This window comes from Enoplosus armatus, chromosome 13 (assembly GCF_043641665.1).
Source record: "Enoplosus armatus isolate fEnoArm2 chromosome 13, fEnoArm2.hap1, whole genome shotgun sequence".
In the NCBI taxonomy this organism is placed as follows: Eukaryota; Metazoa; Chordata; class Actinopteri; order Centrarchiformes; family Enoplosidae; genus Enoplosus; species Enoplosus armatus.
In genome coordinates, this window is record NC_092192.1 from 12,778,058 (window position 1) to 12,796,458 (window position 18,401).

General features: G+C 41.3%; 1 protein-coding gene across 1 annotated transcript in view; it reads right to left on the reverse strand.

Moving 5' to 3' along the window:
• Window positions 1-1,204: 1,204 nt before the first annotated feature.
• mtus2a (microtubule associated tumor suppressor candidate 2a) overlaps window positions 1,205-18,401 on the reverse strand; it is a 29,491-nt gene continuing 12,294 nt past the window's right edge. Inside the window, exons 4-15 of the mRNA XM_070917659.1 lie at window positions 11,750-11,918; window positions 8,115-8,213; window positions 5,155-5,342; window positions 4,954-5,079; window positions 3,570-3,636; window positions 2,895-3,109; window positions 2,694-2,799; window positions 2,519-2,592; window positions 2,310-2,408; window positions 1,989-2,108; window positions 1,748-1,848; window positions 1,205-1,637 (exon numbers count right to left, since the gene is read on the reverse strand). Coding sequence (XP_070773760.1) covers window positions 1,205-1,637; window positions 1,748-1,848; window positions 1,989-2,108; window positions 2,310-2,408; window positions 2,519-2,592; window positions 2,694-2,799; window positions 2,895-3,109; window positions 3,570-3,636; window positions 4,954-5,079; window positions 5,155-5,342; window positions 8,115-8,213; window positions 11,750-11,918 — 1,797 coding nt within the window. The remainder of the gene's footprint in view (window positions 1,638-1,747; window positions 1,849-1,988; window positions 2,109-2,309; window positions 2,409-2,518; window positions 2,593-2,693; window positions 2,800-2,894; window positions 3,110-3,569; window positions 3,637-4,953; window positions 5,080-5,154; window positions 5,343-8,114; window positions 8,214-11,749; window positions 11,919-18,401) is intronic.

The following is an 18,401-nucleotide window of genomic DNA, read 5'->3' on the forward strand; positions in this document are numbered from 1 at the left end:
AGCAATAATTAAGTTTCACATTAGGACTGGAAGACTTCCACAGTACATGCTTGCTTAAGCAGCAAAATACATGTAACAAATAAATTAGATATAAACATCACATTTGAAAGTAATCCACAACATTTAAAACAGCGATTCCTGTGTTGGGTTTCCCCCCTAGCTTGGAGCTCCATGGTAGCTGTGTTGTTGTTGTTGTTGTTGTTGTTGTTGTTGTTGTTGCTTTTGAGCTACAGACACAACAGACTGCACATTCCCGCTGAGGTAAATACAAAATGGCAGACGTAGTTTTTGCAAGTTGACCTGAGGGATCTCGAAAGTGAAGAATAGCTCATGTGGAGAGATGCTGTAGGAAGACCTGGCAACGTGTGAACATTAAGTCCTCTGTGTTTTGCAGGTAAAATGGCTGGGGTTCCAGCTGGGGTTGTCCCACACAAGTAAAACTATCAGCATTGGACTAATTACAAAATGTTAAATACACCTTGAGGAGGCTGGACAAAAACATAATTCGCTTTGATTTACAAACAAATTGTTTATCCAAAGTCCTTCATGAAGTAAAATGTTGGTTGTTCTCTGCTGGTGAGACGGCAGGACGGAGTATAAGGCGCTTTGTTAGGGATTTTTCCAGATGAAAAAAAAAACACAATAAAAAGAGCTGATTCAGTTCATGATTCTTCATGAATTGCAATTCGTCTTTTGAAACAGAATTGACTATGAGAAACATTTCCCAATGGGAGAGAACGTAGCTTATTTTATCAAGGACATGACCGTGTTTTTAACACACCAGAATATTGTGTTCTGGTGTCAAGAGTGCGCTACTTTCCATCTGTACGGTTTCTGTCTGTGTGGGACTCATGGCTACCCATGCAAGGAGGTGTCACTACATGTCGACACTATCTGTGTCGCTATCATACAGTATATACAGTCTACATTTCAAGACTCCGTATTTATGCGAGTTGGGATTGGGGGACAAAGAACTGAGCTGCAGTCATCTGCATCCATTTCCCATTACAATATTTATCAGTATTTCATCTGTGTTGTGTTTCAAATTCAAGTCTCTGTTTGTCCTGTGATGACGGGAGACCACAGCCCTTGTTTTTGTACTTCAATGCCATTCGCATTCAAAAAGGGAGGAGGAAAAGAGAAGAATGAAGGAAATGAAAGAGATGAGCCAGTTAAGAAAAAATGAAGAGAGAGAGATGTGAGCTTATCTCTGCAAAGAGCTGAGACAAGCTGCTGAGTTACAGCGATTGGCTGACACCCTGTGTGTGGGCGTGGCCGGGCCAGGGGAGTAATTCTGATTGCTCGCCGCCCTGTGAGTGGGTGTGGCTGGGCCCGGGGAGAAATTTTGATTGGTGGCGGCTCTGTGGGAGGGGGAGGAGGAGTATTGAGCCTGCTGGGGAAAGCTGTGGTAGTGAGTGGGGGAGTCGCACCCTGCCACAGGTGAGGAGGAGAAGAATGGGGATGAGGGGACGGGGGAGGTGGAGAAGGAGCGGTGCAGTGGGGAGGAGGCAGGGGACATGAGGGGACTGGTCTGGAGACGCCAGAGGAGCTCATCGTTGTTCCGACTCAGCCGCTTCTTCTCAGTGTTCTCCTTCTCGACGCACTCCTGGAGGTTGGCGTTCTCCTCTGACAGTTGCCTGCAGGGAAAGCAGCACAGAGGAAGCTAACGTTAGCATAAAGCTACAGCACGCACTACATGAGCGGTGAGTATAAAGTACAGACAGACTGAGTGTCAACGATGTCTCACCTGGACAGGGCCAGGTTCATTTGAATACGAGCCTTCAGATCTTCATTCTGCTGCTGCAGAACCTGGACCTTCTCCTCAAGGAACACGTTCTTTTGGGCCTGCTCAAAAGTAGAACACAACCACAGCGCAATCTTTCATTCACCAGACACACTGACCGTCATGTGTATCCAGACCAGTGTGCATGTGTGTGTTTGTGTTGTGGAGGTGGAGACAGGACTTGAAGTAGCTTATTTGAGCTTACCACTTTCTCCAGATCAGAGATCTTCATCTCCTGCTGGTGTATCTGCTGGTTCTTCATTTCCACAACCTCCTTCAAGCTCTTCAGATCTTGCTCAATGTGCTGGTATGGAGCCAAAGCATCCTGTTACAGACACACGTGCACATTCACAAACAAAAAGACAAGAACAAGATAAGAGAAAGATAGAGCGTGATGATGATGGGGTTTTGAAGGTTACACGTATGCTGTCAGGTTTGTAGGTTCAATTCACTGTTTATTATACATATATTAGGACATCTACAATACTTCTAAGTTATTATTTGCTTGAGAGTAGGTACAACTCACAACTATCTGTTCATCTGTACTCCTCCTCAAAGCCTCCTCAAAGCGTTTGGCTTTGTCCCTCAGACTCTGGTTTTGAAATGTGAGGGTATCCACTTGATCCTGAACAAGCATCCGCACACACAAACACAATAACACACATAGCCTCAGTGCATATTAGTGTGCATCAACCACAAAAAAAAACGTGAATTATATTTTTTGGGGACTCATACCTGTAGAGAAAGTCTGAGTTTCTCAAAATCCTCCTCGAGAAGCATCTTCTGCTGCTCATGAGCTTTCCTTAAGTCTACACACAGATTCAGAGGCACAACCAAGAAAGAGAGTTGATGTTGTTTCTAGCAGTGCCGGTGTCTTATTGTGTTTTTTAAATGAAGTCTAAAATCATACCTCTCATGGTACGGGCGTGCTCCTCATGCAGTGTTGCCATGGTGATGTTATGCATGTCTCTGAGCTCCTGAATGGCTGCCTGGTGGTTGACAGTCATCTCCTCCACCTAACACACCCACACACACACAGTGATGTCCTTTAATGACTGATCAGTAATCATGTGAAAGATCTCATCAAAGCATACATAAAACTTTCTCCCACCTGCTCCTGTTGCTGAGTCCTCAGCTCCTCCATCTCTGACTGATGCTCTGCCTTCAGGTGTTCTGCCTCTGCTGACTGACACTTCCTAAGCCCCTCCTCCACAGCAGCCAGCTCCGCCTCCTGCTGCAGCTGCAGCTCCTGCAGCTCGCGCTCAAACGCCACCTCCAGCGCTGTCTTTTCCTGCTGGAGTCTCTCCCATCGTGCTGAGTTGGATGCTGTGTATGAAGTAGAGTGCATCTTATGTGTTATTAGAGAGTGCATAATAGTGTTCTCTTTCATTTTAGCTTGATACAATTTTGTTGTGTGGAATCATTTTGATGTTTTTAAATTATTGAATAATTAATCTTTTTGAAATAAACAAAGCAGAATGAAAAGGGGCTTTCATAACACTTTTTCACAGAAGACAATTTGACATATCACAGTAGGAAAAGCACAGCTGTAAATGATAAAGTAATGATGTCTGAATCCCATTTAGCTGCTTCGGTTTCAGGGTCCTGTTAATGCTGGCACCCTGTCACACTGTGATGGCTTACTGGGACACTTGAATATAACAATGCCTGTGCTTTTCCTACTAGGACTAGTCACAAAATGTCTGCAATGAAAAAGTCCTATCTGTTACCTGATTTGATTGATTAGGTGTTTCATTTGTTTGATCAAATGTTGGTTCTCACTCACCCATTTCCTCTTTGATCTTTTGCATTTCCAAGGACAGTTTCCTTTGATTTTCTTCTGTCGTTTTATTCTGAAAATTGGAAATAAACCACTTAGTACAATTTATGAATTGTGGAGCATGGATGTAAACGGTGACATAGATCGTTAACTGCTCGATCCTACAGCCATGCTAGGTTATAGTTAGGCACAGTGGCGCATTGAGGTAAATGCTAACGTTCAGCATGCTCACAATGACAACAATGCTAGCATGTTGGTGTTTAGCAGGTAATGTTTACCATATTCATCATCTTAGCATGCTAACATTTGCTAATTAGGACAAAACAGCAGATGCTGATGGGAATGTTTAGCAGTTTCTTGGTCATTAACATTGGTCATTAATTACTGGATAAACATTTAGAGCCACGTGCTAAAAACACAGTTAGAAAACCAAATGTGCCTATTTTGTCATCATGCTCACTGATTCATTTAATTAATATTTATACACTACTACAAAGGCCAATCATTCTTAGCCTTAAAAAACTAAATAATAAAAGATAAGATACCAGAGGATTATGATATCTGAAGACATACTGTATAGATAAGGCCCTGACATGCTGGTTAAATTAAATTTAACTAGCATGAGCTGCTTGGGAAAAAAACACTACCATGGATGTATCTTATTGATATAAATAAACATTCACAACTCAAAGCTCAAACATACTGTACATGTGCTGTATACTGTAGCTGTTGTGTCTGACTGATGCCAGCAGAGGGGGCTCAAACCTACTCAAACAGGCCCACACTTGAACCATTCTACAGTATATCTGCACTCTGGGCCAGTGATGGCAGCACTCAGACAGTGGCCATAAAGAAGTCAGACAGTCCCTAGACAGCCATCTGCATTACAGCTATAGCACCTCAGAGGCCAAATCATTCCATCAGACACAGAGAGCAAGATGAAACCAGCTCAGTAACACACTGAACTCTGGAGGACCCTTCCCACAGTCGCAGTCACATTTGCTCATCGTGCTGCTCATGGACCATGTTGTGAATCCCACCTCATGGTGTTAAATACTGTATGCGTATGAGTTCAAGTGTGGGTGAGCATGTGTTCTCTACAATTCGGGCTCTGTGTAAATGGAAAGGATGAGGCACTGTTGTCTATCTACATTGAACACAGATTAACCTTTAATACTGTTAGTCAAGGGTTGGACTGTGGGGGACATAGACATGATGATGATGATGATGATGATGATGATGATGATGTTGATTTGACCAAGGAGTAATTTGGTATTTTAGGCCTTGGAAATAGACTCTGTATGGGCAGGTGCAGTGCAGCAGCATTATTATGGTGTAAGACAATATTTATTTTATTGAGCGTATGCATTGTATTACTCAAGCAGGCTACCTTGAGGCAGTAATGCTGAGTGGTGACAATGAAGGCTTCCAGACCCAAGGAAGTCTTCTTCAGTTCTTCTCTTAGAGCTCTCAGCTGCCTCTCCTGCTGCTCACAGCGCCCCTGCAGCCTCTGAACCTGAGTGACAAAGAATAAAATAGAATACAGTGCAAACTCCAAGCGGTTGCTGCAGAATTTCCCTAAACAACTCACCTCCTCCCTCTGCTCTTCTTTTTCTCTTTCCTCTGCTTGCCTCTCTCTCTCTTTTTGTTGAGCCTCCTCTTTCTCTCTCTGCAGGCTCTCCTGCTGTTCCTGCTGCAGCCTCAGGGGGGCCACACGGCGAGGGGACACTGGGGGAGCTGACCCTCGCACTGCTGCTGCGGGCCTCTGCCCAGACTGGACTGTAGGGAGAGAAAAAACAAATATAGAAAATTAGACTTAGTTAGAAATGGATCTGCATGGGCATGTGTTTTTGCTTGGAAAAACGTTATAAATATATATATTAAGGAAATATTCAAATTACATTACATATTAAGTAGTCATGTACTAATTATTAAATCTAACTAGGACCCATCTATCTATAATAATAAAATTGATGAGTATTAAATCAGAGGAGATTTGACGGGACCTATTTTCTAATGACTGTGTCCACATGATAAATGATAGTAAGCTAACTGAATCTCCTCTATAGAGGAAGCCTTGGGGTAATTCCCAGTCTGGGGTTCCTCATGATGGACCATCTAATCTCATGATGAATGTGATCAGTATCAAGAAAACATTCAGACGCAGCATGCAATAATGTATAGACACTGTTACAGAATACTTTTATGAGTGTGCTATTAGTATTGCGTTTGTGTATAAAACATTTGATCCGTTAATGATGAAGGTAATTTAAAGGCCAGACAAGCAAACAAGTGACAGCCATTTTTCCTTGGGGGTGCACAACCATTAAGCTGCAGTTGACACACAGGCAGTCCGATTAACCTCTGTGTGAGTCACCTTGTCATATGTAGTGTGAACACATACTAGCCTGGAGATACACAGCATCAGAACATTACTCAGCTAGATGAAATTCTTTTAAAATGTACCCTCTGTAAGTTCACACTGAATGTCTCCACACACACACACACACACACACATTCACAATAATGAAATCACTGCAGCTCCATATTACCTGCCTCAACCATATCATTCAGTCCTACTGAAGCATGAGGAGTGGTCTCCATGACAACGCGAGGCTGGGCTTGGGGGGCAGGGTCCCAGGTAATGAGTGAAAGATTGGTGGGGGGGGGGGGGGGGGCTATTGGCCATGGGGGGCAGGGGGTACCTGAAAGCACTGAATGATTGTAATGGTGATAGACTTTAAGGCCAATTTAGAGAAAAGAGGAGAGCTAAAGGTATAAATTTAAGACACATATCCTTGCAAGTTTATGTGTTTATGTGTGCAAATAAAACTCTTCTTCTCTCTGAAAAATGTAAGAACTAAACATCAAAATGTGAAAAAAGAGAGTGATGTATTTTCATGGCATCTCATAACCGAGGCTTTGCTTCTAAAAATGTGCAAAACTGCAATTGTTTCAATATTACATTTTCATCATTGTCTTTGCCTTGAAGGCACATTAGGATTCCCCGTCTTTGAAAACGACTAGAAGTCTTATGTAAATGATGTATTCCTTTTTTGCAGACACACACCACATGCACACACACACACACACACACACACACACACACACACACATAGACATCTGTAGGTTCTACCTGAAAGGTTAGGGAGAGTTGAGTGAATACTAAATGAATTTATGTGGCTGAGTGTGAAGGCAGCATGCAGATGATAGCAGAGGGGTTGATGGAGGAGGAATAATGAATGCGAGAAACAATGAGAAAAGGTGATGGCAGAGACTAGTGTGTGTGTGTGTGTGTGTGTTCCTGCTAGGGTGTGGTTAAAGGTGGTGAGGTTGGGTTATTCATGAGGCAAATTGCGTTTTCGTTTCAACACACCAGCAACATTCTGCTGGCACACTGTCCAGAGCAGCTTCAAGTAGGAACAACAAACTGACAATATCTGTAAATCCTAGTGAAAAATGGAAAAGCTACAGTGCTGAGAATCAGAGAGGAGGAAAAATGTTCTTATTTTGCGACTGTGTGGGAGGAGACAAGGTCCAGCAAAAGATGCAGTAAAGAGAAGGGTGAACAGTAACAGCAGCACTTTAGTAAAAAAATAGTGAAGTGAGCAAAGCGAGAGGTGTAGCCTGAGGAGATCAACTCTGCAAGGAACCTCTGCAATCCTGTAAGGAAATGATTTTACCACTGCAGAGCCAAGAGGAAGAAAAGTCCAGACTGCATGGATCAAATCAAATCACAAGATAGAAGGAAGTGCTAACCATCATGAATCTCCCTTTGAAGCTGCATATGTCCAGCACCGCCTATTTGAAATGGATGCAAGCTGCTTCTGGGTGTGAGTGGATTTGGTGTGTTTGGGAAGGGAGACCATCAGGGGGGCTCGGACAGGAGGATTAGGAGACATAGAAAGCCAAGCCAATCAAAATAGAGGGGACTAGACCTAATAGATAATCTTTTTGACTTGTCAAACACAGGTGTAACTCATAATGGCACAGGTCTTTCCACTTCTTTCACTGCAGACATTTTGACTTGTCATTGTAGGAGAAGCGCAGGTGTTACTAATACCATTAATGATGACGCCACTCTATTCAAGCGTCTCAGTATGTCAGCATGTCCATTATCAGGGCCCTGGAGCCAGAACTACTGAATAGGATGCAGCCATAATATATGTTATTAATTGCACCTGTGATTTTCCTGCCATGACAAGTCGAAATGTCTGCTGTGAAAAGGCCTATTGTGCGAGCTGTGAAAGTGAAAAATTGTTTCTCTCACAAAAGACAGGGTATTGTGCAGGAGGGCTCACTGACGTACTGAGGCACTTGAATAGAAAGGCGTCATCATTAATGTTATTAGCATCACCTGTGCTTTTCATACTTTGACAAGTCAAAATGTCTGCAGTGAAAAAGGTCTATCGTTGTGACTTTTCTGGTCCCGTGTGTGACTTTAATTGCCATTAAACTTTGCATTGTGATTGGGTGAAGGTGGATAAAGACAGTAACTTCATGTATGTGCATTTTGTATGATATGTTTTGGTAACAAGGAAATAGACTCACCCGGGGACTGAGGTTTGGGAGGAACAACCGCCAGCCTCTTTGGGGAGGACGGGAGAGAACGTGTGACCTCTGAACTCCGCTGAAACTCCTTCCTGCCAACTGTCAGTCAACAAGGATGCAACCAATCAGTGGATGTTATTTGGCTTTCTTCAGAAAAGCACACAATGACATTGAGATAAAGTAAATGCAGCAGTAAGATGTAAAATAGCTACCTCAGATTTATATAACATTAAGTCATTATGTCAAACTTGTCCAACTTCCTCACACACACACACACACACACAGAGGCATCAAACCAACCATCCTCCCTGTCGACTCCTCACTCTCTCCCTTTTTCTTCTTTTCCATTTCTTTGCTGATTTTTCCCCTCTCCTAACTTTTTTCAATCTTTCTGTTACCCTCCTGCTTTCATCTCCAGCTATCGCCCCCCTGCTGCGTAGTCTAACTATGTCCCATGGGACTCTGGGTCAAAGCGAAGCAGAGCATACCGTGGGAGATGTGCCCATCACCTCCCTGCTCTCTGTGACATTACACACTTTGCAGCCAAGGCAGACAACAATCAGGAACTCTGTCGTAGAGTCGGTGGAGGTGTGTAGGAGTACAGAAAGTAGCTGAAATTGAAACAATAAATGTGAGGTGCATTAACCAGGAGCCCAGAATGGTTAAAAGCGGGGAGAAAAGAAACAGTGGAGAAAAAAAAACAGATGATAGTGAATAAGGAATTAGGTTTCAGGAGGTTAGCAGGGAATCTGTTGTGAAGCAGAGAGGAGAGAAGCAGAGAGGCCTTGAAAAGAAACTAATTAGACCTGTAATGGGAGAGAAGCCTCTGATCCTGAACAAATCCCCCAAAAACCCTGGAGAGATACTTCAGGCCTGCAGAGACAGTGTGTGTGTGTTTCATACAAACGTGGCTCTCAGAGTGACTCATTACTGCCAAGTGAACACCAGACTCACACACACACACACACACACACACACACACACACACTGCCAGTCTACTGCATTGTAACTAAAACCCAGCAAGATTGTCTTGAACTTGTATTTAAAGAGTGTAAAGCCTATTTTAAACAAACATTTTCCTCAAATACTCTTACCAGGAGTTAGGTGAGAACATCAACATACTTTTTTTTTCTCTGTGTGTTAAGCAGTGAGGTGTTTAGCCTAGCTGAGCACAAAGATGGCAAGCAGGGGGAAACAGATAGCCTCTATCAGAAGTGAGAAATAAACTATTATTTTTCCTTCCACCAACTCCAAAACTATCTTGTTCACAGTTACTGGGCTACAGTAAAAAAAATGAATAAACAACATTTTGACAAATTCCAAGTAGCATTTATACAATTAACTTAAGTGCTAGATAGATAGAATACTATGAGGCAGCCATGCTAGCGGTTCTGTGAGGCTGTATACAGCTGCACTTTGAGCTAAATGCTAACATCAGCATGCTAATATGCCCACAATGACAATGCTAACATGGTGATGTAAGGCAGGTATAATGTTTAAAATGTTCACCATCTTAGTTTAGCCTGTTAGCACAGCAGTACAGCTGAGGCTGATGGGAATGTCATGTACAAAATCTGATGGCAACTCATTTTATAGTTGTGAAGACTTGTGAAGACAAAAAAAAAAGAAAAATATGTGATCACATTTTCCAACTTAGCCCAGTCCACATCAGACTTTCTTCATCACAAACTTTTGTTCATTTTAGGAAGAAACAGTTTGAGAAAATATAGTTTCAGGGACTTCAATAAATTAGATTTAGTCATTGTTAACTTGTCTGGTGTTAATCCCTGCATTAAAAGACCTGTCAATCAATTAGAGAGCGAGAGCAAGTTCAAATCATATTTTTTACTTTTGAGGCCACTCCTTGTGAATATATTTGGATCATGGATTGTGCCTTTAAGGTACAGTACATTTTATGTGGAGAGGCATAACACAATAACACGTTCTCTTCTTCTTTGACAGCCGTGTAATCGCCGCCCCATCACTATATGAAAACTGCAAATGTGTCCCCCCGTCCCAATATTTGTAATAACAAGTCATCAAATGCCTCTAAAAGCAAAGAGAAAGCCATTTTTCTTCCCTCAGTATTTACAGTGTTAATAATAATTAGTCACTGAACTCCTCCTGCTTCATCTTGGTTTACATGTCAACCACCAACAGTGAAGTGAAGTCAATTTCATTTTATACAAATTGCAAATTTACCTCAAGGGGCTTTACAGTCTACACAGCAAAAAGTTGAATACATAGCACGGATAAAAAGTACTGTCTGTGCATGACTTGCAGGTTGACAGGAACTCCTCAGGTACTTTTTCATCAATAATTTACAGCACATTTAAAATCAGCTCAGGCCTACAGAAACACGCTGTCTGCATTTCTAGCACACAGACCTGGCTGGGGAAAACAGTACGACACTGATGTCTACATTGTTTTGCTGTCTAAAATGCGTTTTGCCCTTGTAAGTTGTGTTTGTTTTTGAGACATTCTGTTCACACTACAGCAAAGATGTCAGAGTTCTGTGTCTTTTATTCAGCCACTGTAAAAGTTTGTTAAAAAGACATGCGACAAGTGTGAGTGAGTGAAGTGTGATACTACAGGGCTTCTGGTGTTAATTTCCATGTGTGAAAAATACAACTTTGTGTGAAAAGCATTACTGCCGGTGCACTTCCTCGCTTCTGAGCAAACCATATTGGCACTGTCTACCAGGACAGGTGTGACCCAACAAGTTCATTCATCAGCAAATGTGTGGTGTTTATGCTTTATGGTACTTCACCATAGCTTTAAGAGCTAAAAGGGTATTTTAAGCTTTAATCTTGATATTTTAATGCTTTCTAGGACATGACAAAATGCTGTCACCATGAACAGGAGTACTCTGGAATACATTTCCGAACACTTGAAAGGCAATTCCACCCATAGATATCTCTAACACAGCTCAATACGTAGTGTGAGTGATTTTGTAAGTGAAGTGAAATGTTAAAAGTGTTAAGTTAAGTTAGGTTAGTGGCTTCTAGCATTTCCCAAAATGACTCTCAACAACCCCTGAAAGCAGGAGGTTGTGCTTAATTAGGTGCTACGCTGTATATTGAGGCAGAGAAAAGCTGCATTGTCCCAGTAAGAACACATTATGCCTCTTCTACCATGGATTTATCGCTATATAAATATTTAACATTTGTGCAAAGTACTGCATCTATAACATAAGCGCTCGCTCTTTGACTATAAAACCTGTTGTTTACTATTGTACATGATAGTGTACATCATGTATGGTCTGCTGGTTATTAAATTGTTCACCACATATGTGACAACAGCATGCGACAATAGGACACAATCTGCTGCTGGTGGAAAACTGCATCTCCCTCTCGCATGCATGGAGCTCAGATTGTATTTGCATATACGGATGAGTACACCGCCTGTTCCCTTTATAAATACATTTTATTGTTCCTGCACAAACTGAAATACACATTCCATATACATTGTATGTATAAATACACAATTTCTAGAAGAGTTAGAAGGTTTTGACTGAAATTAGTGTTTGTAGAATTTGTCTATAGTATTTTAAATTCTGTGTTTCTAACAAACAAATTATTTCTGTAGTGGAACCAACAATCATGCTCTGTTCTCCTACAAAAACCTCGACTGACCTCCAGGGGAGCTCCTTGGCTGGGCGGGCAGGTAGCGCCGGGGCAGGGCTGGGGTAGAGGGCGGCTGGAGGCTGTTGCTGCGACATGGAGCCCCTCTCTGGTGATCTGTCGACGGAGGGCCGGTGGCCACTCTGTGAAGAGGAGGCTCCTCGCTCACACTCAGACCTGGAATACACAGAATTATATTTTGTTAATGTTTTCAAATGTATACGTTTAAATTCATAGTAGATATGTTAGATATATATTTGCTATATCTCAACTGCTCCTTTCTCTAATCACATATTGGTTTTTCTACAATCTGATAGGGATGTGTTACGTCTGAATTCAGGTTCACTGGACTGAGAAATGGTTTGTAACCTCTGGGTCTCGCTGCTGCTGCTCTCAATCATCCGTCTTTTAACCTGGAGCTGTGCACTTATCCTGCACACACACATGTCTGACACACATGTTTACACAGGGACACCTTAACACTTCCACATGAGCACATGCATATGCAGGAAAATACAATGCACACATACACATAAGCGCACTGATCATCGCTCATCCTGGCCAACAGTGGAGCTATAATCTATCAAATGACTGGAGGATAGTTTACACACTTGCAAGAGCACACTCTCAAACACTGCGTGTATCCTGCTTGTCTCCTCATCCCCGATCAATATCGACACCACAGATTGCCTGCACTTCTCCACCTTCTTCATGTGACAAGCGGGGGATAAACAATTTAATGTAAGGCTGCTTGTAAGAAGGAGCCCAGCACGACTTGCATCTCTCCGCATCCTCAGAAAATGCAATGGCAGGAAAAAAACCAAAACAGCTGCTGAGAAAATTTAGATATCAAGAGTTTCTTTTGGTCTGCATTGTCTCATGTTAGAGCCAAGTCCCTCAGGCGCTCAGGATTAGAATAGTGCACTGCAGGGAGCCTCATCTATTCAGAGGAGCAGCTTTGCCATTGGTTTGGATTGTTTTGGTGACCAAAGTATTCCACGTCCCTGTGCATTTACAAACAAGTGCAGAAACACTAAACACACACACACACACACACACACACACACACACACACACACACACACACACATGCACACTGAGCTACTTATAAACACACTCCTTCATTTGCTCCCTCCAACTTTTGCTGCATTGTACCAATATTGTTGTAATTAGTGAGTGGGAAGTTGGTTTGACATTAATTCATTAGCTTGCTTACAAAGAGGATTTGCAAATATGGCAGAACAGAGCTGACAAAATTTTTTATTTTGTGCATTTGTTATTTTAATTTTAATAAAACACATAAACACACCCTTGTCGGTGATCCGTATGTCTGACAATTCTTGAAAAAGAAAAATGTAAAGAAGAAGAAGATGAATATACGTACAGTATAATGTAGCAGCGCTGGTGCACTTATTATCAAAATCCAATATTTACAGCTAATTTAGTTCTAAAAATAGACCAGATTTATTGCATGCAACACATAAACATGTATGTATGCATACAAACCCATACCATGGGTCTTTAGAAGCCAGGGAGCATATTATGCCCACACACTGTCTAATTCATTCATTTTATTCTGTTAAGCCCTCAATTCCTTCTATTTCTTTATTTCTCTTCCCATTTGTTCTTTTCTGGAGTCAAAGAGTCACACATGTTAAATCTAATTGTTTTTCTGATGTTTTTCTTTGAAATGTTTATAAGGTTATGGAGGTAATACCAGGTATTGTTGTGTTTTCATGTTTGTGTCACTGACATTAGACAAGACGTTTTGTGTTAGCTTCCTGTCACAGTAACATAATAGTGTGTCAAGTTCAGCATTTTCTTTGATATTGACACTGTGTTTATTTATCCAAAGTGCTTCACAATTTTCCTCTCATTCACACCCCGGCGGCAGCAAGCTACCCACTAGGAGGTCCCAAGGACACTTCAGGGGGAGCCAGGTATTGAAATCTCCAACCCTGCGATCAGTGGACACTCCGCTCTGTCTCCTGAGCTAAGGGAGGGTTTTGATGACAGTAATTTGAAGATGTGCCTAAAAGCAGCTGACGATGAGAATCATATGTTATGCCAAGTGATCAGAATTGGAGCATGTGACAATGCTAGCTCAGGGGTCATAACATTGACAGCAAAATAGACCACTGTGCACAACCATGCTGCAATAACAACAAGACATTGATCTGACACTGATTGACTGTGATTTGGAATTACCTTGGAGACAAATGTGTGTTGTGCCAGTGCCAATTATTGAGCAGCTATATATGCCAGAAATGTGTTTTGGGTGAGGTTAGTCTTGTCAATAGTATGTTTTGAAAACTTCACAAACAATGTTTTTAAAAAAAAATATATATAACTAGAATAACATGCTTCTCAGGACTCAAGGTATAATAATGGTATAGGTAAAGGTAAAGGTATAGCAGTGGTTGCTTTACATATTTGCCGATGTAAAAATGAATTGCAATTGAATTTGCTCACATTTTACTTATAAAAATGGAAAAAATACACATATAAATAAAAATGCATACATAGTACAGATGATGATGCCTTCATCTATGATTTCGCACTGCTGTGTATACTTGTGCTGCTCCCGTTGCTACATCACCATATACTACTGATTCATGTTCAATTGCCAAAGCTTCTTTCGTCATGCCAGAGCTCCTTCAGGAGTTGATTAGTGAGGCTGTTTAAAGCATTTCCTCCTCATTAACCAGTCAAGGGCATGGGCACTGTGTCCAGGCCAGATCTGATCCTGGACAGAACACTGCACTGCTGCTACTGAGCTCTGCAATTACTGCTGTCAACATCCTCCATGTGAGGACTTTCACAGTCTTAAAGATGAAAACTGCATTTGTATCTAACATATCAAATGATTTTTTTAAATACTGGTGCTCCTGAGTTGACACAGATTAATTAACTGGTTGATATGAACAAATGTGTGCTCATAGGTCATAGTCATAGGTCGAGTATTTACAAACAAATTCCCAGAGCACAGAGTAGAGAGGGGAAGAGTAAATGATGTTGTCCGGTTGTCAGAGACACAAAATTGAGCAATGCTATGAATGATTAAAAAGGAGAGTGGAATTCAGGGGCTTAGGGAAAGAGACAAAAAGGAATGTATTTCATTAACGGCAAAAGCATGCTGATATGCATCACTGATTGGCAAAACGCCAGCCGACGATGGATAGCAGAGCGTGAGGAGGATAGGAAGAAGGAACGAAGAGGCTCTCTGTGTGGGATCAAGAGGAAGCACACAAAAGGATGTGGAAAAAAGAGCTAGGAAGAGGAATAAAAGGATGGTGCTGCGATGGAGCCAGTGGGCAAGCTTAGGTTATTATGGTGATGGATGAAAATTTATAAGATATTAAAAAGGGACCATGAGCAAATAGAAACGGCTGAGAACAAAAGACAGCAGGTTTCTCCAGCTCAGTGGGAGGCCATTTTATTGGAGCAGCTTGCACCTCATAGCCAGTAGAAGAATGCTGACTCTTATATCTCAGTCTTATACACCAACTGAAGAGGAGGTAGACCGTGTTCATTCTCAGAGGTTTCTCTTAGTGTATATAAGGAAAATGGCAAATGGCACTTGCATGAGCACCAGTTTGAATTTAATTGTAAAAAATCCACTTTGGAGGTGTTTCACTGCAGCATAAACTGTTCTGTGCTTGTCAGCTAAATCAGCACACTCACATTCTGCAAAAGAAACTCTTCTGCTGTCCCAGAGGAATGGATCAGGGTGTAGTCTGTCCAGGTTGATTACAGCACAAGTGGCATACATCCAGGTGCACAGCTTGCAGTGCTGACATGCCAAAGAAATAGCTCTTATTCTTCAAAAAACATATAGCCCCTGGGAAATGAGTGAATACCTTAAATTGTATTTTGTGCTAAAAACCCCCCCCCAGCAGCATCTGGTACAAATGGAGTCATTGGGATAGCTGGATGGTGGGTTTAAATGTATTGTGATAAAAAAGCCTCTTAAAAGTCTAAAATTCCCACTGAAATGATGTATAAAGTAGCATAAAGTACAAATACCTAAAAGATATACTACTACTAAATACTTTACTGTGCAGTTCTTGGGTGCATTTGTGTATGTTTTGTGTGAATTTGAAGTCTAACCTTACTTGTGCTTGTTTAATTAGACTACATGTTCTCACAGACAGATGTCAGCTTCATTCAGCACTGTTCAATACAGAAGACATTGTGTGTAATTAAGCTTCAAGAGTGTTTTCATCAAAGCCTAGGATCTGTCGCTTCCTGTCAGTCGCTTGCAGTTGGTTTAAAATGTCTGTCACTCTTCATCCATCCGCCATAAAGTGCAGGGCACGTCATTCCCTATTGATCACTTTTCCTGTGATTGTTTATATTTTTACTATGCTCACAGTATATGCACACAGCATATTGTCTGAATTATGTTTGATGCTGTCACCAGAGAAATATGGAAATCTGTCTAAACACTCAACATGTTGCTTAACATTTTCCCAAACTGTATCTCCAGGCAGACCAGTGTCAAGTAATTTTTTGGTTCTCAAAATAGTTTCAGACAAAATTTAAACAACTAGACTTGATATATAGGAGACTGAGTTATTCAAAATCAGAAACTGTGACTGCTAACAGCTGCTAACTGCTACTTATTTAGTGCCAGAACACCAAATGCATGATACATTCAAGCAAAAATATTATGTGATATATTACACTTATGAAATATGTATGAAAGTATGAAATGTTGAGCTTTAATTGCATACAAATCAGTGTCAGTGTTTGTGAGGATAACAAGATGTGTGTGACAAGTAAATTGAATTCATGGTTTTGTTGTTATGAAGTGCATAACTCCTCCTGGCAACAAAAAAAAGGCATCTGCCGCGATGTGTGTGAAAGTCAAGGTTAAAGCTGCATACATAAAGCACAAAGTAATGGCCCTGCAGAGACTAGACTGAGAGATAGATTAGATGATAACACTGGAGCTGACAGCAGCATCCACAGCCCCTACTGTCCTCTGTCAGGACCCAGATGTCAGGAGATTAGAGGTTCAGTCCAACCAGAAGAATGTGTGAAATATTTCTCCTCTTATGGTCAACAAGAGAGAGACGCTCCTCTGTGGTAGACCAGCATTCACTGACCCCAGTCAAAAGGCATTGAAAGTATATGACATCTGAATAAGTCACAGACTTTTCCTCCCTAAAGTGTCATTTTAGGACTCATAGTATAATCTCAAAAGCCAAATGCCTGGTGATAAAGATCGTCTCTGGCTGAAGAGCCAAGGGTGCTGCCCACAATCTGCTGGGCACAATAGGAAAGTATCCCTAACAAGGAAAGGCTTAGGACAAGAACAAAAGTTATGAAAGGATTAAGCCGGATCAGGAAAGAATGAGGAACGTACAATTAGTTGAAGTTCTGGGATTGAAAGAGAGGGCAGCAGAGGGACTTATTGGATGACAGTGACCGTCTTATAACCAGACGGACTGGGTTCAAACCCCAGCCACAGCCAGAACCCTTCCTGAAGTGTCCTTGAACAACACACAGTTTCACATACAGTAGGCTACAGCTCACCTTATTGCTGTGTCTTTCGTTCAGTTTGTGTTCACAATCTGCAAACAACTGACTCACTTACTGAGGCAACAGCTTTCCACACAAGAAGACTTTTTAGTGGTGCTTCACCTTTGTTTGCACCGAAATTTCTATTGAATTAAATGTTCTTTTCTACCACAATCTTTCTTCATGTGCACATCTGCAGCTGCCTTTTAGGGATTTTTCATACAAATATGACCCTCGCAAACTGCATGAAGGTTACTGTAGTAAATTCAGCAGAGCGCAAAATCACCAAAGCTTTGGCATAACATTAAGCAGCTAATTTGATGTTTTACAAGATGATAACCTAGCCAATGGATGTTTAGAAAATAAAATGAATAAAATATTCATTTACAAAATCTTCAAAAGCAAGTGTTTGGAATTGCATTTCCAGAGTATTTGCTATCCACATAAGCTTAGTGCAACACAACGTTTGCATTGCATTTTTAATTTTTATTATATTATCAAGGCAGGTATAAAAAAAATAACCCTAACCCATGTAACACTCATTCCCTGCAGGTGGCATAAGTGTTAAAGTTGCACCAGCTTTTATTTTCTTTGCCTGTAGATGGCAGTGTCATGTTGTAAATTGCTGTTGCCGTAACTGTCCATGTCATGAGTTGCTTGAAAAACAGGAAAGAACACAAAACAAAAGAACAAGGTCTACGCCTCAACATTTGGCTGACAGCTAGCTACCTTTTCATGCGGATGGAAACGCAATGTAAATACTACATGAGGCACCAAATATATATTCTCCCAATAGTGTCATGTCTTGACAAAAAAGTTTAGTTAAATTCTCTTTCTCTCACAATTCTAGTAATGGCAGAATATTTACAGACATTATTCTCTTGTTTTGAAGGAGACAGCAGAGCATTAAACTGATCCAAAGTGTCCACAGAATAAGAACATTTGCACTTTGGTAGAGAAAGCCACAGCTAGGGTGAAAAGCCTACACATGCCATGGAACATTTTAATCTGATTAATTCACAATGTAGACAGAAAAGAGGATTACTCAGTAGGAGAGAGGATGAACACAACACCTACGAGGACACAATAATATTAGGTTGAAGAGCAGGTTTACATGTTTGTCTGATTTTGATGCTCC